Raw genomic sequence first — 23,178 nt, forward strand, 5'->3', positions numbered from 1 at the left:
TATTGCACCTCTCACCCCACCGATATCTTCGATTTGTGTTCCCTGTGCCGCTGTGTTTGTTCTTCCCCTCCTACTCGCTCTCCATTCTTCCCCGTCATCCAAATTAAGTCTCGTGAGTTATATTCCGTTTCACATTTATTTTGCTACTTTGTCCAATTTTGTCTACTGCTTTTCCTGCCTTGTTTTATTATTAAACGAGCATTTTTGTTTGAGCATACCCTCTCCGTCCTCCTGCGTTTTTGAGTCCCTTTCCCTCCACCGCCTCACGCCGCCATGCCATGATGTGACACATACCCCTTTTGGGGTTCAAAACACTTTACAAATAACAAATCAATAACTACCATATTACGTGTTTCTTACAAAAATGTGCCTGCAGGGTAAATGTGTGTGGCGGTGAGATGGTAGTAGGGGTCAGGCGACTGGGGCAAGAACGGCAAGAGAGACATTCAAACGGTCATTTAAGCAATTGGAAGTGCTTTTAGCCAATTCAATTTAGAAGAAGCCTACGCTTTGGCTAATTTTTCTCTGTTTCAGTTCATGTGTTTGTCGTGGCCTTGGGATTGGGGGTGGTACATACAACCGAACGTATGTTTTAATCGCAGTGTTCTTGCAACGTCTTGTAAATGTTTGTTTTTGAAATGGGTTTCATTGTCTGATTTTATCTTTTTCGGGAACCTATGGGAAGGAATATAATGATTGACTAGGTGTTTGACCACGATACTTGCTGTTTCAGATTTACAGGGATACGCCTCAGGCCACCCAAAGAATTGCGTCCACTATGACAAGCAAGTATTGATATCCTGACACTGATTTAATCATGTCAGTGAAAGCCATCGACACCACCTGACCAGGGGCAGTCAACTCCGGATCGTGACTCCCCTGGGGTGGCTTGGTAGCAGGCATACTATTAAATCTGCAACATACACTGCAGTCCTGCAGTTCTCTGTTAACAATGGTTGTCATGAACGGGTGCCACCACGTGCTTCTAAGTCTTCTTAGTGTCTCTTCCACTCTAAAGGAAATACTTATATTTTAAATCCAATGTATCAATAAAATAGTGTGTTCATGGAACTGTGTTATTCTAATAAAGATTGAGACGACATAATGTCAGTATGAAGCAGATATAGTCTTGGCCCAGGAAAAATCAAGACAAATCATCACCTCCAAAAGGAACAAATGACATCCCCCGACACAACATTCCACCAGGAACAAAAGGCCAGTTGTGGCCGTTAAGAGAAGGTATCAGTCAGGGTTTATGGTGCTCAGACTTCCTCCCTCTTCCAAAGAACAAAGACTTGTGAAGACACCATCCCCACGCACACACCCACACACACGCACACACACATGCTCACACGTGCACGCACACACATACACACACACCTGCACTCCACAGTGGGACTACATGCCCCAAAAAGGGTATAAGAACTGAATGTGGAAGGTGAAACGTTACCATTTTCTACTCTGACCTGTGGCAGGACTGGCCCGAGGCCTCGTGTACACTCTGTCTGGATTAAATAAATTGTTTCACTATGTTGTGGTATGGGCGATCTTTCAACAAAAACGAACACAATAGGAACTAGTTAGATGTGAGAGGTTTTTCTAGGTTCCTTTTACTCCCACGTGGCATAGTCCATGGGCTTCACTTATCAGCTACTTCACGTGTTTTTGCGGTGGGATACACTTAGCATCTTTCGTCCACACACCGTCCTTATTCTTCATTCCATCCTTCGACTTCCATGCATTCTTTTCCTCTGGGCTGGCTTGCTGCTGCCACTCCCTAACCGTGGCAATGCTCATTTCCTCACTGGCTTTCAGCTCCTCCTCACTGTCATTTGCAAGGTTGGGAGAAAACTGGCCACCTTTTTTGCTGCTTTGTATGCGGCTGCATTTCCCTGTGTGATGAGGTCAGTGCCTTTGGAATGCCCTTGGCATTTAATAACAGTTACACTCTTAGGTAACATGAGTGCGTCCCTGAGTGCCAAAATGTCTTGTTGATGTATTAATGGAGTCCCCATGGCAGTGAGAAAATCGTTCCTTTGCCACTCTGCAAGCGCAGTGTGGATTACCACATGAGCATAGGCAGAATCAGTGTAAATGTTTGCCGTGACTCCTTGGTCTATGGCAAATGGAGGTTTGACAGCTACAATTTCGGTTCTTTGTGCCAATTGGATACCGGTTAACTTTTCAGCCACAAGCATTGTGAATGTGTCTCCCGTCCATTGAATTACAGCGAATCCCGATCGTAAGCCTTCTGGGCCTTTCAAACAACACCCATCTGTGAACACAATAATTTCTGGGTTGCTTACTGGTGTATCATACAAATCACTTCTGAGTGTGTTTTCTTCTACAACCCGTCGTGTGCAAGCGTGGTTCTCCTATCAATCCGTCAACCTTATTGGTACCTTCTTGTGTAAACAAAATGTTTGGTTGTGCCCGTGTCGCCTCAATTTTTCTTTGTCGCACTCCTGTCATTGTAAATGCTTGGCTCGTAACATATTGGACCGTGCTGTGAGAAGGAGACTTGGCCGTGCCTTGTCGTGAAATAAGGCGGCCCAAGAATGAAACTTGAGGGCGGGCAATTTGAAGCTTTCTTTTTGAACACTTCAAGCCCACCATGGCCAAATGAGCCAAAAGTGAGCGGGTGGCGTCAATGCACATTATTTCAGAAGGAGCGGCAAGCAATATTTTATCAACATATTATATCAGCAGTACACCGTCAGGAAGCTGCAAGGAGCCAAAAGTTGTTTCAAATAGGCGTTGAAAAGCCCGGATGACAACAAAAACCTTTGTGGAAGACGAGTGTAAGAAGAACATTCCTCATTCCATGTGAACGGAAAATATTTCTGCATGCTTGGATCCAATGGGATGAAGAAAAAGGCATTTGCCAAATCAATGCAAGTGAATTGGGTGTGGGAGGGGGAAATTTGGGACAGGGCCAAGTGGGGATTAGCAATAGGTAAAGTGGGTGTGGTGACAGCCGCATTGATGGCACGCAAATCATATATCATTTGGTATTTACCAGTGTTTATTTTTTCGACTGGTAAAATTGATGTGTTGTATTGGGAGTGTGGAATTTTACACAACACTCCAGCTTTTATCAATCCATCAATAGTGTCGGAAATGGCAATCAAACCCTGCTTCTTAATTGGGTATTGTGGAACATATGTCATTTGGAACATGACTGGAGTCACGTGGCAGAGTCCCACCTCGGTGGGATCTGTAGAACAAAATATGTCAGGCAAGTCAGCAAATGCAAGTGAAGCCAAATCACTGTCAACTGTTTCTCAACCATGGTGTCTGTCCAATAGGCAATGCTCCAAAATGGAAAATGGGTGTAACGCGTTAGATTGCATCCAATATGCATCAAGCGATGGAGAGTACAACAACGTATTGGACAACGTTGGTTGCCAATCGGTAGCCATCACGCATTCCTCGACAAAAGGGCCAAGATCTCTGGCTGAATGTGCGGGAGACACCATCAAAGAAATATGCGGGTGGCATGGAGACACGGTAGGGTCGGGTGGGTCAGCCATCATGTACCATTTTAATTGTTCATCACTCAGTGAAGCATTGAATGCCACTCTGGGTTTTCCCACAAATAAATCGCCGGCTGTCCCTGTTTTAGCCTTAGCTGGAGAGACGAACGTTTTTTTTTCTTTTTTCCTTTTCTAGTTTTCTATTTTACCACCACCCGTGGTTGGACCTGTGTCTGGTGTTTTCCTTTATTTTCTTCGTTAGTTAGTGATTCGCGGATTCTCTGAACAGCTCCTAGCTCCATTCGTCCTCGTTTTCATGCAGCTCTGCTAGCGTAACTATTCGCTCGGCTTTACTAAGGTAAGCAGAGTTTCCAGTTTGTAGATAATTGGCCATCTTTCTGGGGAAGGCCCGACCTGCTGAAGATGAATGGCCTTGTTAGTATTAGTACTAACAACATGAAGACTCAGAATAGTTCAGGAAAAAATTTTAGTTTAAATTCGGCTCCATAAATATTAGGTCACTCCCCTCAAAAGCCCTTCTTGTAAATGATCTTATTACAGATCACAATCTTAAAGTGCTTGCTCTCTGCGAAACCTGGTTAAAGCCAAATGAATTTTTATCATTAAATGAGGCCTCACCCCCAAACTTTGTGGGCTCACACGTTGCCCGTCCTTGTAAAAAAGGGGGAGGTCTCGCCCTCATTTCAGAATCTGATCTTAAACTTAGCATGAGCACTAATCACACCTTCAAGACATGTGAGGCTCTCGTTATGCACTCGAGCTCCTCACCATCATTCTATGTGGGAGTTATTTACCGTCCTCCCGGTCCATACTCTGGATTCTTAGATGAATTCCCTGAACTTATGGCTGATTTAATAAGTCATGCAGATAATATATTAATGGAGTGTCTTACACACCTGGTTAATGCAGCAAAGCCGACGTCCTGCATGCTCGACCTACTTCCGGGCTGAAAATCTCTCTAACATCTTCCTTTTATTGCCAAAATTCTTGAGAAAGTTGTAACACAACAGCTTAGCAATTTCATGATAGATAACAATAGATTTGAACTCCTGCAGTCAGGTTTTAGGGCCAACCACCCAACTGAGACGGTCGTTGTAAAAGTGACAAATGATCTTCTCTATCCATGGATTCCATCATCTCATCAATATTATTATTGCCTGACCTTAGTGCCGCATTTGACACTATTGATCATCATATTCTTATGGATCACCACTTTCTTGGTTCAGACCTTACATCCTGGGAAGGACGCATAGTGTCTATTATGGCAATGCGATCTCTGAATCTTTCTCCGTCTCATGTGGTGTCCCGCAGTACTTGGTCCCTTACTGTTCAACATCTACATGATTCCTCTTGGCGATATTATACGTAAACATGCTGTTAGTTTTCATTGCTACGCTGATGATACCCAACTGTACATGCCTTTAGAAATAACAGATCTGTGCAAGTGCACATGGATGTCTTCCAATTTTCTGCCTCTTAACCCTAGTAAAACAGAAATGTTAATTATTGGCCCTGCTCATCATCAGCACTTAAGAATACCACATTGAACCTGGATAACTACTATTTTCCAAAGTAGTTTTGCAAAAAATCTCAGCGATATTTGACGGTGTTTTTTCACCTTCGCAATATAGCTAAAATTCGCCCTATTCTTTCTCCTAGCGATGCTGAAACATTAATTCATGCATTTGTTACGTCACGCCTAGGCTATTGTAACATTTATTTTCTGGGCTTCCCATGTCCTGCATCAAAAGCCTGCAGTCTGTACAGAATGCAGCAGCGAGACTATTGACAAGAACGAGAAAGTTCGATCATATTACTCAGATTCTAGCTGACCCGCATTGGCTTCCAATACCTACGGTTTGTTAATTACTTATAAAATCTTATTCGGTTTAGTTCCTTCCTATCTCGTCGACTTAGCATCACCATATGTTCCGTCCCAACAACTTCGGTCATAAAATGCCGGTTTGCTATCGACCCCACGGGCTAAAAAGAAGTCCGCGGGATCAAGGGCAGTTTTCTATTCGCGCGGCAGTACTATGAAATGCCCTACCTATGGAAGTTCGCGCAGCCACCTCAGTAGAAATCTTTAAATCCCGACTAAAAACACATTTATACTCAAAAGCATTTAGTTAATTGGGCCTGTCTGCAGCTTTCTTTTTTTTTTTTCCTGCCCCCTTCTTCTGGCTCGGAGAGGGGGCTAGCTAGATGGTGAAGGTTGACTTGACTGCCCCCATTTGGCTCTGCGATGATTGACTAGCGCGGGTTAAGAGATCGACAGTCTGCGGTCCACTTGGTTGGTCCATATGCGGTCCATATTTTTTACCTGTACTTGTCTGTAATGTGTATCTATTTGTCTGTATTTGGAACATGCAGCATCCACTTCAACCTGTGGGCCTAGAGGGGGGCTCCTCCCACCTGTGGTCCCTTCTGGAGGTTTCTGTTTTTCCCCTAATTGGGGTTTTTAAGTTTTTCCTTCCCCTTCTGGGAGCTTTGACAGGGGATGCTGTTGTGTACCTTACACCGAAAAGATGTCTCTGTATGACGACTTCTTTCGAAAGAAGTCTCGGCATGACCGCTTTTCATCTGTGAAGCCCGTTGAGACTTCGGTGATTTAGGGCTATACAAATAAAATTTGATTTGATGTTCAATTGCAAAACATTGCCGTCGATGTTTTTAAACGAATCCGCAAAAACCTTGTCGCCGCGCCTGTCATAGTACAGAGTGCAGTGTATAAAATCAGAAACCATGTCATAAGCGTGAAGGTGTCCAATCCATGGCAGCCATAATGTCCAAAATTGCTCTGCCCTTTTCTATCCTTCAGATTCGATGTCCATGTGTGCCCAGTAGATGTCAGCAGAGGCGGGGGCAACAACGGCAGATGTCGAAACCTCTTATATTAACTGTAGAAATCGAGTATCAGAATATTAATTTGTCGTAACAAAGAACAGTCCCTCCCACTGTCAGGCTGAGCATCGGATCCTGCAAGCTGTGGCCATTGGATTCAGGGCCCATCATTGTGGGTATTGGCCGGCGGGTGGTAGAAAATACTGCTGGTTCGGTGGTTGCATGTATTGGCCAGCAGGTGGCGCCGGCTGAATGGGTGGGGGGCTGTAGAGGTGGAGCTACGGGCGGAGCTCCAGGTGGAGCTTGCTGACAATAGACACCACGTCGCCTGCCCCTATACTGTCCTTTGCCTCTTCCTCTATTGGCCCATTGTTGACGGTGCTGTCGTGCTCGGCAGTCACGAGACCAATCCCCCATTTTTCCACAGAAAAACATATTCCCCTGGAACGGGATTGGTCTCCCTTGGTGGCTTGCCATTCAATACACTGTAGCGCTGCTGTTAGTATGTGGGGTTGCACGAGGAAAAATAAGCACCCTGCGCAATGACGGGGCTGGATTGATGCACATGACACTCGCCAGTATAATGCACGTAAGGAGTTTGAAATTGGACCTCGGAATCATTTTGATTTTGTAAATTTTGTGATTGTAACATGGCCAATTGCGATTCAGCATTTTTACGTTTTTCTACTTTTGTGTCATTTTTTTTGACGTGTTTCCTCAAATAAAACTTCAAATGAGTCAGACATCGATCATGAGTAGCGCCAGGGAGGTCGGGGTTATTCTCAATCACCTGAGCGATAGTTTTGTGTACCCCCTTTAATACGTTAGCACGGAAAACTCGAGTATATAGTGCGGAGTCAGTGGGCTGGTGTCCGGTTCGCTGAGCAAACTCTACCAAAAGAATGGAAAGAATTTGAAATTACACAAAATGACCTTTGTCCATTCTAAGTCTCAATTCCAATTTTTGCAAATCTGATTTTCCAAAATGGGTCTCATTTGACAGCTAGCAAAGTGTAGATTAAGGTTAGAAACTCAATGCCATTTTACTCTGGCGCTGATGGGAGGCTGCTAATGATGCCCAGCATCACCTTGAAAGAGAATAATGTAATTTTGTATGATTTCAAAAGCGATTTATTTCAATTTTTGCAAATCAGATTTTCCAAAATGGTTCTCGTTTGACAGCTAGCAAGGTGTAGATTAAGAATCAGGTGAGAAACTCAACACAATTTTACTCCGGTGCTGATGGAAGTCTGTCAAAAATGGCCAGCATCACTTTAAGTGAGAATGGAGGAATGTAATTTTGTGTGATTTCAAAATAAATTTTTGAAGTTTTGCAAATCAAATTTTCCAAAATGGGTCTTATTTGACAGCTAGCAAGGTGTAGATTCAGATGAGAAATTCAATGCCATTTTACCCTGGTGCTCATGGAGCCTGCCAAAGATGGCCAGCATCATTCACCTTGATTGAGAATTGAGTAATGTAATTTTGTTGATTTCAAACTCAATTTATTTCAATTTTTGCAAATCGGGTTTTACAACATTGGTCTCATTTGACAGCTAACAAGGTGTAGATAAAGGATCTGGTGAGAAATTAAACGTCATTTTACTCTGGTACTGATGGAGCCTGCCAAAGATGGCCAGCATCATCTTAATGCTGCGTTCACACTGAGCGCATTCGAGGCGTAGTACCACGTTAAAATGGAGCGTGAAGAGCAGACAGTTTTGCATTGTAGTCAATGGATTTTGCACTACGGGATGATGATACGTCGAGGACACGAAGGACGCGTTGGAGCGACGCGCGGCCCGTAATTGCGTGTGACGCGAGAAGTTAAAAAATTTGAACTTTTGTGCGTGTCGCGTTGCATCAGCCAGTCAGCTTCGGGAACATTCAGCGGCTCACACGGGGCAGGAATGAATCATGCCGGCCGCTTTGCAGTCACCAGAAGCTATCCAACACGGTCAGCTGAGCTATCAATACAAAAATGGAGCCACGCAAGAACACTCACCTATCTTACAGAATGGTGGAAGGAAGAATTTGGGACAACTGGTATGTGCTTTTGCTTCCTTTTTTAACAGCGGTTGAACCGTATTTACTGTCCCAAGATAACGATAGTGCAGCATTGACAGCTCAATATTTTGCACGGTATCGGCCACTTGATTGCGACATTGAAACTTTTTTTTAAATTTTTGGCAGACGAGTATTGCGGCGAAGCGATGGACAAACAGTGTAAAAAAGAATACAGGTGCTGTAGGACAAAATATTGGCTCTGCTACATCCCTGAAAAGCTATGTTCTCAGCAATGCTCTTCTTTCCAGATTCAATTTAAAATGCACAGCAAGCTCACACAGTTATAAAGCAGCACACAAGCATGGTTAAATGTTATGACACATTCTTCACTACAAAAACAACATTTGTAAAATATTTAAACAGTCATTGTTGTTGAATAGATGCAGGAGACCGACTGCAAATTGCAAGATGGGGGGGACACGACAATAACACGATTATGTATGACAACTAAGTAAAAAAAAATCATATTATTACAACATCTATTTTAGATACAGTATACAAGTTTTGCTTAATTTTGGGGATGACTTATTCATATTCATTATTTAAAAAAAAACCTACAATTTGCTGACGGTTTCTGCACACTTTCAACTCCTGCTGCGTATTGAGGTGAATGACTATTCTCAACAAAGATGAAGGTTTAAATATTTTACAAATGTTGTTTTTGCCATTGTCGATAGAGCCATCATTGGTGTTTAGACGTTTTGACTGGGGTGTATCGATCACGAGACATAATCTTTATTTAATAAAATAACTTTATTTAACAACTTTTTTTCTCGAAAGACATAATTCGCCATTGTCATCCTTACTTAAGTATAATAAATGTGGCGTGTTCCGCGTGGAGTCTTCCAAACACCTTTCATTTAACCGGGAGGGAAACAGAACTTGTACTTCTGGGGGAGTGGCACAGCCAAAACTCGTTTATTCCACACACTACAAACGCCCCCTTCTCGTTGGCCAGCTCATACGTCATCACCCCGAGACACCCCTCCTTCAATACAGCATTTTTTTTTTCTCAATACAGCGTCTACAGTAAACCATACAAACGGTTTATTAAACTGAGCAAACGGATTACAAACCGTTGGTACGGTTTAGTAAACCGTGAACACGGATCTTATTTGCTCGAACATGGAATGTAGTCTGCTCGGGGAAGTGAACAGAATATCATTGTGTAGTATTATATGCATATGACAATATAAACCGCTTGAATCTTGAATCATGTCTCGGAAGAGTTGTGCTCATACGAAGGGTTAAACACGCATGTCTTGCGAGAAAAAAAACTCATACAAGTGGTGAAACACTTACTCTAACAGCTGTCCTTTCTGACGGCCCTGATACCAATTAAGTATGCCCTGAATCTTTCTTTAAACAGTATAAAACAAAACAAAAGAGAGCAAGTAAATTGTGTGTTTTTTTTTTTTTTTAATTGTTTAGGAGCTAGGAAAAAATTCAAGCAAAAATATTCAGAATTTTGAACGATGCAGTTTAGGTTGGGTCGCAGAGGGAAGATGCATTGTGGTGAGAAGGAACAGGATTAAAAAAAAAAAAAAAAAAACATTTGTACTGTGCTTTTCGGGCTGGGAGCTACTGTGTTCCATTTTAAAAGTATGGATCGTCAACTCTTGTGCTTCCCGAGCGGACACCTTGAGCTCCTCGGATTTAGTATTCTGGCAGTGATGCTACATTCAGATGAATATGCCAACGTCGACATGGATTTCAAACAAGTAAATTACACTTAAGCGACAACACCGCACGTTCTTAGATAAGGTGCAAAAGTCAACATTGGTTGTTAAATGGAGACATGCTGTCAAAAGAACATAAATGAAAGCAAAAAAACAACTCATTTGTGAAAACCGCAAAATAGAAGGTAAAAAATGCATCAGTCTCCCGAAAAACAGAATATCAACAAAAATAACTTAATGTAAATACAAAATGAAATCAAACTTTAAACTACGGAGATGAATGTGATGACACAATTACAATTTGGTCGGAGCGATGCGTTTTGTTTCTTTTGCGTGGTGTGTGTGTGTGTGTGTGTGTGTGTGGGGGGGGGGGGGGTCATGTGAGTCTGACTATTCCAATACTTGACTACCTAGATAGGGTGACAGAAGTACCAAGTTGTGTGTGTGTGTGTGTGTATATATATATATATATATATATATATATATATATATATATATATATATATATATATATATATATATATATATATATATATTCGCTTGCCCCAGTCAAAATGAGGTATAGCAAACCTTAAAATGAACAAAAAATAAAAATATTATAACAAAAGGTTTCACGTTTCAGACTGTAGTTCCCAGAGCCTCTTGGGGGGGTCGTGGACCATGACTTTGGGAAAAAGGCAACGAGGGGATAATGGAGCTGGCCTAGGGGGTGATTGACAGTTGTTTTTTTTTCCCCCTACTTCCAAGTGTTTGCAGTTTGCGAGATGGACGAGCGAGAGGGGATCATGTCCAGCAGGTACTCCCTCTGGCGCGCGTCTACGCTGGCCGAGACCTTGTGTCCACTCAGGCTGGGGTTCACGTAGGCCATTGTCACTCCTGTCAAAAAGAGCAAGATGTCTGTCGCAGACCAACAAGATACTCACGTTGAGGCCCTGTCCACATGTACAAGGGTGCTTTTTTTTTTGTAGGCATATATTTTATACAGCGATTCCAAAAGACAGATCACGTAAAATCAGCTTTTATTTTTGCTTTGTCTGTTGGAAAATTGCGTTGCTAACATTGCATCTATGTATAAAACATTACAAAACGAGGGCGTACAATTTTTGCCAAGGAGTCTGAACAACACAATTTGGCAATAAGTTGCTTCAGGTTCCAATTAATTTGCTCTTACTTTGAAAAAGGTTGCATTGTTCCTATCTAGGCATGGATAAGAAGGAAACCAAGATTTGCCAATAAGTGCAGAGAGTCTGTTGAAGTGCCTTCACGAAACGTAGTTTGCATAGCGGGAACGGCAAAAGCACCCATGTTGACATGGACGCCTTATGCCGCACCGACACACAAAGGGGTCAAAATGAGATGGTAGCCCTGGCGAAACGGCCAAAGCGCTTGGAGGCCGAACGGGACGTTGAAAAGGAGTGGAGGCGAGGCACCAGGCTCTACCTTTGTTGCTGTCGCTCTGCTTCTTCCATGCAGTGGACGGGGCGGCGCCTGCGCTCATATTCCTGCCAGCGCCAACTCCGCCGCTGCTCACCTTTGACATCTGGACAGAACGCTGGGTCACGTGTTGGTGCTTACCTGGCCGGCAGACCAAAGCGGCGGCCGCCACGGCGCTCTGCAGCTGGGAGGACGAGGAGAAGGAGTGGGGGATGCCCCGGAGGGAAATCTGGCCCTGGGAGGAGCTCTAAGGGTGGACAAACATACACGTGTTAAAAATGTTCACCTCAGTTGGTGCCATGGATGGCCATGGCAGGCAAAAATCCTTTTTTACAAGGCCGGTAGTGAATCAGTAAATCAACCGCTTTTCATGGTCAGACCAAATTCCCTTTTGGTGAAGTGCACCCTAATGTGAAGGAAATCATATATTAGGTTCTTATCATTATGTGCTTATTTCTTGTCTAGAATAGTTTGCATACCTATCCATGTATGCAGTCCTAGTTCATCTCGCCCCAGTCCTTAGATAAAGCTGTTGACGCAGGAAAGTGTGAGCTGGGACCTTGGCCCAGCAGTTGGTGGCGCCCCCCTGGCTCTTTTTGTTATGTCTTGTAATGTGCAATGCTTTGCTGAATGAATAAAAACCAGGCAGGGACGCTTGAGCGGTGAATTAGTGCCGGCATCGAATGAGTTCCCTCGCCAAGCTTTTTCCCTGTGCCATGGCATAGAAAAGTCAGTCTTGGCTGGTCTGAGTTACTCTTTTTGCTGCTTAGCAGCTAGGCTTGTCCTAGTCTTCTTTTAGAGATTTCTCTGACACCTAACAAGTATAGAGCAATTCTTGACAAAAGAAAAAAAAAAAAAAAGCGCCCGGCCATCCCTTTTCTGATTCATTCAACTTTCGTTGCTGTATCTAGCGTATTTGTTTTCAGCAACTCGAGAAAATTGTTTTGGCTCTACTTTGTCTGGCCGAAAAACTAATGACAGTATCCTTGTAAAACCTAACATTCAATGTTTTTTTTTTTTCTAAAGGAAAGCATAAGACAGTGTAGAAATAGTCCGCTTCACCCTCCAATGAAAAGAAAGCTGTTGCGCTTTTGTCATGACATTCAATTAAATTTGCTGGCACCTGCACAAACACTGTTAACACCTCACGCGTCCCCTGAAGAGCCTTCGAATACTCGAACCCCCTTAGTGAAGCGCTGAGTTCAAGGGGAAGCCAATTCAAATATTTTCCTGAGATGAGCCTCTGTGTCCCCGCTGGCCTATACGTGGAATCTGGCAGCAAGCCCGTAGCCCAGATAAAATGTATCTTTGACATCTATGGCAGTGTATGGGTGCATACACCGTTTCGTGGAATGCGAATCACCCATTTGCATCCATTACAGGGGGCGGCCATTTTGCCACTGACCGTTGCTCGGAAATGAGAAGACGGGCCCCCAGGGCTCACCTGTTTTCAGAGTTGGCTCACGTGACATTGGCAAGTTGAGCTGTGGTCAGTTGATACCTGAGCCCTGAGGAACCGCAACGTCATTTTCAGTCAACAGCAAGGGGCGAAACGGCTGCCATTACGCGGATGGATGAAAATCGAGTTTGACTTCCCCTTGAGGCCATGAGGCCATGGGAAAAAGCAGCCAGTAGAAAATGCAAACATGAACAGGCCACCAGCACCGACCTTAACTGAGTGATGGTGTACGTGGTCGGCCCCCCGGTACAGAGAGGACGCTCGGGCCTGCTTGAGCTGCTCGGCCTTCAGCAACGACGAGGACGGCGGCGAGCTCTGCCGAACTATGCGCTGCTCCATTTCCTGCTCTTGCTGCAGCGCTTTGACGAAAGCGGCTTTAAGCCGACCGGTGTGCTCGGCCTTCAAGGCCTTCTTCTGATTGGATGACATGCAATCTTCACAGAGGACGGTGCCGTCTTTGGCCTTGTCCTGCCTCCAGCGACACGTGAAGTCGGTGTTGCACTGGCTGCATGTGTGGGGCTCTTTTATGCTGGCTCTGAAGAAAGCTGCTCCTGTCTTTCCTGAACAGACACAGGGGGAAACCCCAAAAGTCAATATTTGATTGTCTGTCTCGATGTGTTGCGGCACCATCTGTGCGCATATATCTGTTTCTTGAAGGGAAATGGCAATATAACCTCCAACTGTAAGGAACATTAGTTTTTGGGCTAGTATTTTTGACTCATCTGAGCTACTAAGTCAGTCTCGTGTGCTCAGTGGAGGACATCCTGTCCTTTTCAATCGTGTCTCTTGTGTCTGGTTGGGATGCAATTTACTGTGCTGCCTTGCTGAGAAAAGAATGCACACAACAGTGGACAAATAAATAAGATGGCTCTCAAGAACACATAGATGCTAACTGCTAGCTTGTGTACCCATGCATCTTCCCAGTATGCGTTAAAGGGATGATAAACTTTTTTTGACCACTTCAGCAGTAAAAAAACTCCTATTTTACTTATTATTGACACTTTGCTGCTGATGTGAAAAGATGCCAACTGAAACTCTACCAAGGAGAGCCATCAATATTTTTCTTTCTTTTATTCTTTAAATGGGAATAGGCAGAGAAAAAAACTTTGAGAAAAATTAAAAACATTAACCAGAATGCAGTCAGAATGCTCGAAATTGGCTGGTTCTATTCTTTGAGAAAAATGTCTGGCATTCATTGGAGTTAATTTGATGACAACATTTCTTTTGGTGCACAAATAATCCTTTTTAAAACACATTTTGCGATTTGCTGCAGACTGAAAATAACATCACGTGTAATCACGGCCCGGGTAATGAATGACCAATCACGGTAACTTGTGAACATTATGTACATGAGCAAACCCAGATTACCCGGACTTGACCATACTGTATGATGGCATTTTCAGTCAACAGCAAGTGCAAAAATGTGTTTTCAAAGCTATTCATTGTACCTGGAAAATAACCAGATTAATTATAGACAATTTTGAACTTTTATACTGCTGAAAACGACTTGGTAGATAGGGTTGGTATTTCTTTAAGATTTATAGTGAATTGAAAAAGTTTGGGCAATCCTGATCATTTCAAGATTTTCCTTGGTGGTCCGGATCAGTAATTTCAGTCCAATATATCATATAGCAGATAAACACTGTGATATTTGAGAAGTGAAATGAAGTTCATAGGATTTACAGAAAGTGTGCAATAAATATTTGAACAAAAGTAGGAAGATACATAAATTTGGGCACCCCGACATAAAAATTACATTCAATATGATATAATTCAAATGATATTCAATATTTAGTAGAGCCTCATTTAGCACCATTAACAGCCTCTAAACTCTTCCTATGGCTTCCAATGAGGGTCTGGACTCTGGATTCTGGCTGAAGGTATTTTCTTCTTTACAAAACATCTCCAGTTCAGTCAGGTTTGATGGTTTCCGAGCATGGACTGCCCGCTTTAAATCACACCACAGATTTTCAGTAATATTCAGGTCTGGGGACTAGGATGGCCATTCCATAACATTGTACTTGTTACTTCGCATGAATGCCTTAGTAGAATTTGACCAGTGTTTGGTGTCGTGTTGTTGACGTAACCAGCCCTGGCGCAACTTCAACTTTGAACATTGTTTTTCAAGAAGCTGCTGATACTGAATCCATGCGACCTTCAACTTGAACAAGATTGCCAGTACATGCACTGGCCACACAGCCTCACAGCAAGGTGGCACCACCACCAAATTTTACTGTGGGCAGCAAGTGTTTGTCTTGGAATGCTTTCTTCTTTATCCACCCCCACACAGCCCCTTGTTATGTCCAAATAACTAAATTTTACCACCACCAAATTTTACTGTGGGCAGCAAGTGTTTGTCTTGGAATCCTGTCTTCTTTATCCACCCCTACACAGCCCTTTGTTATGTCCAAATAACTCCATTTTAGTTTCATCAGTCCATAGCACCTTATTCCAAAATGAAGCTGGCTTGTCCAAATGTGCTTTTGCACACCTCAAGCAACTCTGTTTCGAGTATGTGCGTAGAAAAGGCTTCTGCCTCATTACTCTCCCATACAGCATCTCCTTGTGCAAAATGCGCTGAATAGTTGAACGATGCACAGTGACAACTTTTATAGCAAAATCATGTTGTAGGTCTTTGGAGCTGGTCTGGGGGTTGAGTTTGACTGTTCTCATCATTTTTCGCCTCTGCTTATCTGAGATTTTTCTTGGGCTTCCACTTCAGGCCTTAACTCGAACTGTGTCTGTGGTCTTCTATTTCCTCACTAGGTTAATTAGCTTAGTCTAAAACATAAAGAAATTAGCCAAGTGCATCAAAATGCCTTAAACCAAAAAAAATAAAAATAACAATTAAAAAAAAAAAATCTTATTTTATTGCAATTATACTTCACATGACAAAAACAAAGTCTTTTCTCTGCGGTCATCCGTGCCCCCTCCAGCATCACCATGCGCTCCCCCCAGGAGCGCCCGCCCCACTATTTGAGAAGCACTGATGTAGGCCATGGGTCAATGAGCTTGCCAAATATCCCCCCAATATTAGCGCTAAAGGTATTCAAATAAATAAAACAACAAGGGTGCTTAAATGTATGCACCTGCCTACTTTCATTTAAGTAATTATTGCACACTTTCTGTAAATCCTATGAACTTCATTTCACTTCTCAAATATCACTGTGTTTATCTGCTATATGATATATTTTACTGAAATTGATGATTCGAACCACCAATGATTTATAAAAGGAAAATCTTGAAAATTATCAGGGGTGCCCAAACTTTTACATACCACTGTAAGTGAGGAAAGCTATGCATTGCTTGAAACACACCACCTGACAGTTAAATAAAGTAAAAAGAATAACAAATAAAAAAAAAAATGATCACATGGAAATAATAAGATTTTAAAGGCACCTCTGCGAAAGGTATCCAGCAGGTTCTGGACCACTTCTTCAAGTCCCACCAGGTAGATGAACTCATTATTGGCAGCTGAAGGCAAGAAGTTTAAGTCGGGCGCCAGCGGTTTGGGAGGGGGGATCTCCAGGAGCGTTTTCTCCAGTTGTTTGCGCAGAGCCAGTTTGGCCGCGGCTTGACGGCTGGCTGGGCTGTCGGTGGCGCCCACTGTGTTGCTTCCCGAGGAAGATAACTTCAAAGCCGATGAGCCCTGTGGCAGCACACGACCCGGTCAGAAGTGGCAGACACAAGTGGCATGCGCTTCCAGAAGGACTGCTTCCGTCCACATAAAAGAATAGAGGCATGTAAAGTTATGCAAAGGTGTCGCAACAACGCAATGTAGCCCCTTTTTTAAACAAAAATAAGATTGTACCCTAATTTTAGGATGTATTACTTCTTATTTATGCCTGCATTGGTTCCATACTTCTCTCCAAACTTTAACGCTTTTTTAATGCTTTGTAAGCACTTTGAGATGATAAGTGCTTTATAAATAAAACTGATGATTAGGGCCGGAGCAGCTATACTGCTGCGAGAGCTATCTTGTTTTTCTCCAGATTATTATTATTAAGGCCCGAGCAACTCTAGCAAGAGCCCTATTGTTCTTCACTGATTATTATTATTATTAATATTATTATTATTAGGGCTCTCCCAAGCAGCTACCACTGCGAGAGCCCTATTGTTCTTCTCTAGATTATTAGGGCCAGAGCAGCAACCGATACGAGGTCCCTGTTGTTCTTCTCCAGATAATTAGGGCCCGAGCAGCTACCACTGCGAGAGCCCTCTTGTTTTTCTCAGGATTATTATTATTATTATTATTATTATTATTATTTACTGTGCAGTGCTTTTCCATTTTTGAGGGCCTAAACATGCACGAAAAGTCACCAAAATTTGCACAGTTGTCGGGCTTCGTGGAAAATTTGTTATTTCAGTGTTTCCTAAAACAAAGCAAAAAAAATTGCTCTGTAGCGCCACCTAAGGTCGAAAAAGTGCACCTGGTCCCGGCCCGTTTGACCTAGAGCTACGAAAATTTTTAGGCATATGTAGGACCTAGAGACCTACAAAAAAGTCAGCGTGAGCCATGTGCTCAGATGTACAGAAAAAGAGTTATGAATTTTTGAATGTGCATTTTTGGCCCATTTTTGCACGTTTGCAGGTCCCAAACTGCTCCTTGTTTCTCCTAAATGATTTACCCAATCGCCTTCAAATTTGCTGTGGTCCATAATCAGACATAGGGGCACAACTGGGCAAAATATGGTTCAGATCCGTCGACATATATGATAGGGGCGTGGCTTCAAATTATGTGTTCAATTTTTCCTTCGCCAAGAGGGACAAAAACGTTAATAACTCTAATGTACAAGTCTAAAAAAATCGAACTCCCGGCCCGTTTGACCTAGAGCTACAAAAATTTGTAGCCTCATGTAGGACCTCGAGCCCTACGGAAAAGTCAGCGCGAGTCATGTGCTCAGATTTACATAGAAAGAGTTATGAATTTTTGAATGTGCACTTTTGGCCTGGTTTTACTCATTTGCAGGTCCCGAACTGCTCCTTTTTTCTCCTAAACGCTTGACCCAATCGACTTCAAATTTGCTGTGGTGTTTTATCTGACTGAGAGGCACAATTGTTCACATTTTTGTGAAGATCCGCTATCAAATATGTTGGAGGCGGGGGCCCGTTATAGGTGCTTGCAGCTCTAGTTATTATTATCATTTGAGAACCGCATGGTATTGCTCAGTTCACACAGATTGAACAACCTTGGCTTTTTGGGGGTCTCTGGAAAAAGTAATTATTGGGGATGTTTGGGACGCCAGCTGGATTACATACGGACAACAATGGCACTGCGGTGAGCCACTGACCAGCGAGTTTGCTGTACTTCCGATTCGAATGAGGCCCGCCTGCACTGTGCCTCTCTGACACTGGCCAGTAGGGGTGGAAGTCCTGGCACCCAGCAGCAGGGGAGGGGGCCCCCCAGAGCCTCCACCTCCAAAGGTCACCAATTGCTGCTGTTGCTGCTGGCGGAGTGCCTGGATTTGCTGTGGGGACATGCAGATGGGCTAAGGTGAGCACACACGTAGAACAGGGGCTGCACCCGCAGCGCCAATGCGGAGAGCACAAAAAGAAAGAGAGAGCCATCTGGTCAAAGTTCCCCGAGTCGGTCTGGCATGTCAAAAGTCGGTCAAGCTGACCGCATGCACTTGCTCAGGGTAACACACACAGACACACCTTACCTGTGCACCTCTGACCAGAGGCGGCATGATGATTTGGGAGCCATGTTTAGATGACACCCGCTGTCCTCCGCGCAGCAAAGGCGGCGGAATGACAGTGGCTGAACCTCTACCCGACACCATCTATCGGGAGACAAAGACGGCCAATCAGAACAGGCCGCCGAACTTAAGGTCGAGTGTGACTCAATTGTTTAGTGAACCTGCTGCGAGCCTTTGCTGCTTCCAATGGTCCCGCGTATTAGAGGGGGTGGAGCGGAGTAGCTGGACATCCCGGAAGCCTGAGGAACAGCGAAGTTATGATTTACACAGACAGTTTATTAAACCCCGACCAGAATAATGTCAGCTTTGTATACGCCACGTGTGTTAAAGTAGCACTTATTGGACCATCTATGCCGGTGCTTCTCTATGTCGGGGGCACGAGGCAATGCTGGGGGGACGCATATGAACCCAGGGAAAGGATATTGCTTTGCCATTTCATGTGTAATTGTGATTTTTTTTCTCTTTCTAGCACTTTTTTACACTTGTTTTTTTTCTGCTTTGATGAACCTTTAACCTGTATAAATGTTGTAAAAAAAAATAGTGAACAGTCGTTTGAAAGTAGATTTATATTGTTTTTTCGTTTTGTCAAAGTTAAAAAAGGATACAGTTTAGGCATTGTTATGCAATTATTATAGATAATAATCTTATTTATGGTTGGCGTGGCAAGTGGGGAGAGGGGCGCGAAATGTTTTGTATTTCCTAATGGGGGCCAAGCAAAATATAATTGAGAAGCACTGATTTATGCTAATACCACTAAGCCCGTCCACAGCATTTTACATTTTAGCTTAGCAGCAAGCTAGCACAGTGTTTGCCAACCCTCAATGGGACAAGGCACATTTTCAGAAAATAAGCATAGGAAATCCCCTTCCCCCAATTCCAAAAAACTGCATCAGATTATATTGGGCTAAAATTTTCAATATTAGCACTTGTCCATTCCAGACTTTTTAAACAATTGTATTGACTTCATTGGGTAGAGTCATCAGGGTCCTTTATTGACTTTATATTCATTTTATTCTAGTGCAGTGCATTCTCAAGTTTTATATATGCAGCCTATTGTTTGGAATATATGGGTCACATTTTCTCATTCTTCCTGTTGATGACTATAATTCTCTGTTCAAATAGTGTCTTTTCAAACATTTCATACTGAAAAAGAAAAGCATCTATCATTTCTGACAATTTCGTATCAGACGTGAAAAGAGACATATTGCAACAGCCCTAGAGCAATGCAAGGAAGTGGACCCTGATGTCACCACTTTATACACACCACAAACTCAGTTCGTTTAATTTTTCTTTCAAATTGAAGAGACATACAGTATTACATCATAAATCACACACACAGACGACCGATGTGGATTTGATAAGGCCAATGGGAAATTTTGACTGCTGACCTTGTGTACATCCCGTTGTAACTGGCTCTGTCTGAGTTTCTTTAGCAGCACCAGCTTGGCCTCCTCCAGCCTCAGCTCCTCTTTCAGCTGCTTGATGACGCGCTCCCGCTCCCCCGGGCTGCTCTTCTGCACTCCGCACATAAAATCCATTGCTTAAAACAAGTCAAGTCCGACAAACGTGTCGGGCCCTCAGTCATTGGGGACCCCTGATTGGGTCGCGCTGCAACTTTGAAACTGCGATTATGTGAAAAGCACAAGAACTCACCATGAGGAACTCTGTGTCCAGTCGCTTCATATGGTTCAGACCATTCATCGGCGGACTCGGGGAGTCGTGATCCGACAGGATGATGACATCGTCATCATCGTCCTCTTCAGAGGATGGAGGCTGCTTCTTTTTTTTTGTACTGTGGGACAAAAATGGATATTTGCATAGAATTGATGCGCACTGACATGCACTGGAAGGCAACGAATATGTGATTCCTTCTAATTTTTCAATGAAGGGACGGCACGGTACCTATTCCCTACAAACAGCAGGACTCAATTGTTTAAAAAATAAAAAAGACTGTTTGGTTCCAAGAATGCATTCCATTAATTCAATGCCGACTGATGATGCACCTTTAAACATTTGCCAATTATTTGCAAACATTTGCAAATTATTTTACCTTTTTACCTTTATGTCATCTAATGATTTGCAGCAGTTGTGTACATGTAACACTGTTGTCATTATTTATGACACATAAATATATATTCCATAACCTTGTGTCCTTAAATAAGTTGATGAGGGCATTCTGCAGACCTGTCACAAACCAAGCCAACAATCCCTTTGACAAGCAAGACAGGGAACTTGTGCAAAGAAGTAACCTAGATATTACTACTTTACAAGCAACCTGGTCACAGTGTGTTTAGAAACATTTAAAAAAAAAATCCTAAAATACACAGTGCAACATAAATTAAGCCTACATTTTCAAGGTGGCATCCATTTAATTATTAGTAACACAAATACATATGTCACGACGGGGCATGGCGAGTGGAATGCGGGAGTGCGGGAAGATGAACCAAGAGTGTAAGGAAACCAGGAGGGGATGTGCTCGAAATGAGGTTTTCAATCAAAAAAAGGTGGCAGGAACAAAAACAGACAAAAACTGGGCAAAGTATCAGAGCAACGAGAACTTAACCAAACTACATTTACGGGGAAGGGCAATCGCGGGGCTGGAGAACAATACGGACGAGACAGCGAGGGAACGAAGGCGAGGGGTGACCATTACAATAATTCGACAACTAACAGCGACAAGACTACAACTTAAATACACAAGACTCTAATTACAAAACAACGCGAAACAGCTGGGAGAGAACAAGAGGCGGGGGAAGCTGATTGGGTGAGGGACACACAGGCGACAGGTGGACAAAATCAAACTAATGGCGAGGCAGATACGGGGGAGAAACTATTCAAACTAGAATAAGTGCAATTCCTGAAGAAATTGTGTGTGATGGTGAAACAGCTGAAGGGAGAGGTCTTGACTGTTGTGGAATGGCCAAATTGGGGGATTCGATTATAGTTGGAGCAGTCACAATCGGAATGGCTGAGATAGAAGGAAAAACTGAAAAAGTGGAATTTTAGGTAAATTTTGAATTCTGGGAAGAAAAAAATGGATACCATCATGGAATGGCGGGAATTGGGGGAATCAATTCAAGTTGGAACGGTCGGAATAGGATTAAGAATGGCAAAGATAGAAGGGAAAACTGAAAAAGTGGAATTGTGGGTAAATTTTGAATTCTGGGAAGAAGAAAATGGATACCATCATGTAATGGCGAGAATTGGGGAAAGCGATTAAAGTTGGAACAGTCGGAATCTGATAAAGAATGGCAAAGATTTAAGAGAAAAACTGAGAAAGTGGGTAAATTTTGAATTCTGGGAAGAAGAAAATGGAACCACCATGGAATAGCGGGATTTGGGGGAATCGATTAAAGTTGGAACTGTCGGAATCGGATGATGAATGGCAAAGATAGGAGGGAAAAACTGAAAACGTGGAATTGTGGGTAATTTGGGGGAAATGGAGTCTCAGTGTATGTAGTCAAGTGTCCAAAATGGCCACCTAACGACCCCATGGGAAATGGAGTACTTTGTGTAGCTAAGAAGTAGTCAACGAAGGCTGAACGCGAACACAATGAAAGACCTCATTGAAAACGAATTGGTTCAATAAGGGTACAGAATGTGGAGTTGTGGGAAAATTTTGAATTCTGGTAAGAGGTAAATTAATACACCAATTAATTGGCGGGGATGAATGGAATCAATTAGAGTTTGAACGGTTGGAATCAAATGAAGAATGGTGAAGACAGAAGGTTACAAAGTTTTGGCAAGCACAATTAACTGAGGAATTATGGGTAAAAAAAAAAAAAGGGAAAAAACTTGAAATTTTTGGTGCGAGGGTGTTCTTGGTAATCTTACCAGATTAGGGAAACACCTAAAGTTGGAACGACTACTATAGGTCGAACACAAATGTAGATTTCGCGTGAGGAAACATAAAAAAATCAGATTTTTCGCAAGTTTTAGGGTGCTATTACTTACACAAAATAGATTAATTATGGGTAAATGACACTCTGAAGTCATACACAGGGTCAAGAGGAACGGTTAAACGCTGAATCGGATTGAATCAGACAAACACCTGTAGTCATTAAAGTGATAAAAACAACATTTGTCTGAATTAATTAAAATGTCCACAATTTTACAAAAGTAAGAAAAAAGTACACTGAGAGAATAAATTCTGAATTTTGGGGGACTATTTTTAATAGTTTGGATGTTCAACATTTGGTAAGTGTGGTTATTATTGTTCTGAGTTAATCAAGATGGCCGCCATCCTGGGTAGAAGTGGGGCTGAGCACTCATGAGACATCTAATCAGGTATCTAAGATGGCCGCCCCTGAGGGTTGATGGGAGATGGAGTTTCCGTGTATGTAGTCAAGTGTCCAAGATGGCCACCTGACGACCCCATGGGAAATGGAGTATTTCATGCAAGGGTGTTCTTGGCCTTCTTACCCATAATGGGAAACACCTAAAGTTGGAAAGATAAGTGGGCATTCCCAAAACTTCTATTGATCTTCCGGTTCCGGGGA

General features: G+C 42.9%; 1 protein-coding gene and 1 pseudogene across 2 annotated transcripts in view; both read right to left on the bottom strand.

Moving 5' to 3' along the window:
• Positions 1 to 2,716: 2,716 nt before the first annotated feature.
• Positions 2,717 to 6,512, bottom strand: LOC148415268 (uncharacterized; annotated as a pseudogene).
• A 2,630-nt stretch (positions 6,513 to 9,142) lies between these two features.
• Positions 9,143 to 23,178, bottom strand: part of LOC148415269 (transcriptional repressor p66-alpha-like) — a 49,859-nt gene continuing 35,823 nt past the window's right edge. For both annotated transcript variants that reach the window (XM_088429161.1, XM_088429160.1), the window contains exons 3-11: positions 20,333 to 20,471; positions 20,068 to 20,193; positions 18,841 to 18,918; positions 18,644 to 18,763; positions 18,272 to 18,448; positions 16,380 to 16,629; positions 13,191 to 13,540; positions 11,528 to 11,768; positions 9,143 to 10,963 (exon numbers count right to left, since the gene is read on the bottom strand). In XM_088429161.1, coding sequence (XP_088285287.1) covers positions 10,824 to 10,963; positions 11,528 to 11,768; positions 13,191 to 13,540; positions 16,380 to 16,629; positions 18,272 to 18,448; positions 18,644 to 18,763; positions 18,841 to 18,918; positions 20,068 to 20,193; positions 20,333 to 20,471 — 1,621 coding nt within the window. In that variant the 3' untranslated portion in view covers positions 9,143 to 10,823. The remainder of the gene's footprint in view (positions 10,964 to 11,527; positions 11,769 to 13,190; positions 13,541 to 16,379; positions 16,630 to 18,271; positions 18,449 to 18,643; positions 18,764 to 18,840; positions 18,919 to 20,067; positions 20,194 to 20,332; positions 20,472 to 23,178) is intronic.

The sequence above is a fragment of the Hippichthys cyanospilos genome, chromosome 12 (genome assembly GCF_059441005.1).
Source record: "Hippichthys cyanospilos isolate Australia breed blue-spotted pipefish chromosome 12, RoL_Hcya_1.0, whole genome shotgun sequence".
NCBI classification, from domain to species: domain Eukaryota; kingdom Metazoa; phylum Chordata; class Actinopteri; order Syngnathiformes; family Syngnathidae; genus Hippichthys; species Hippichthys cyanospilos.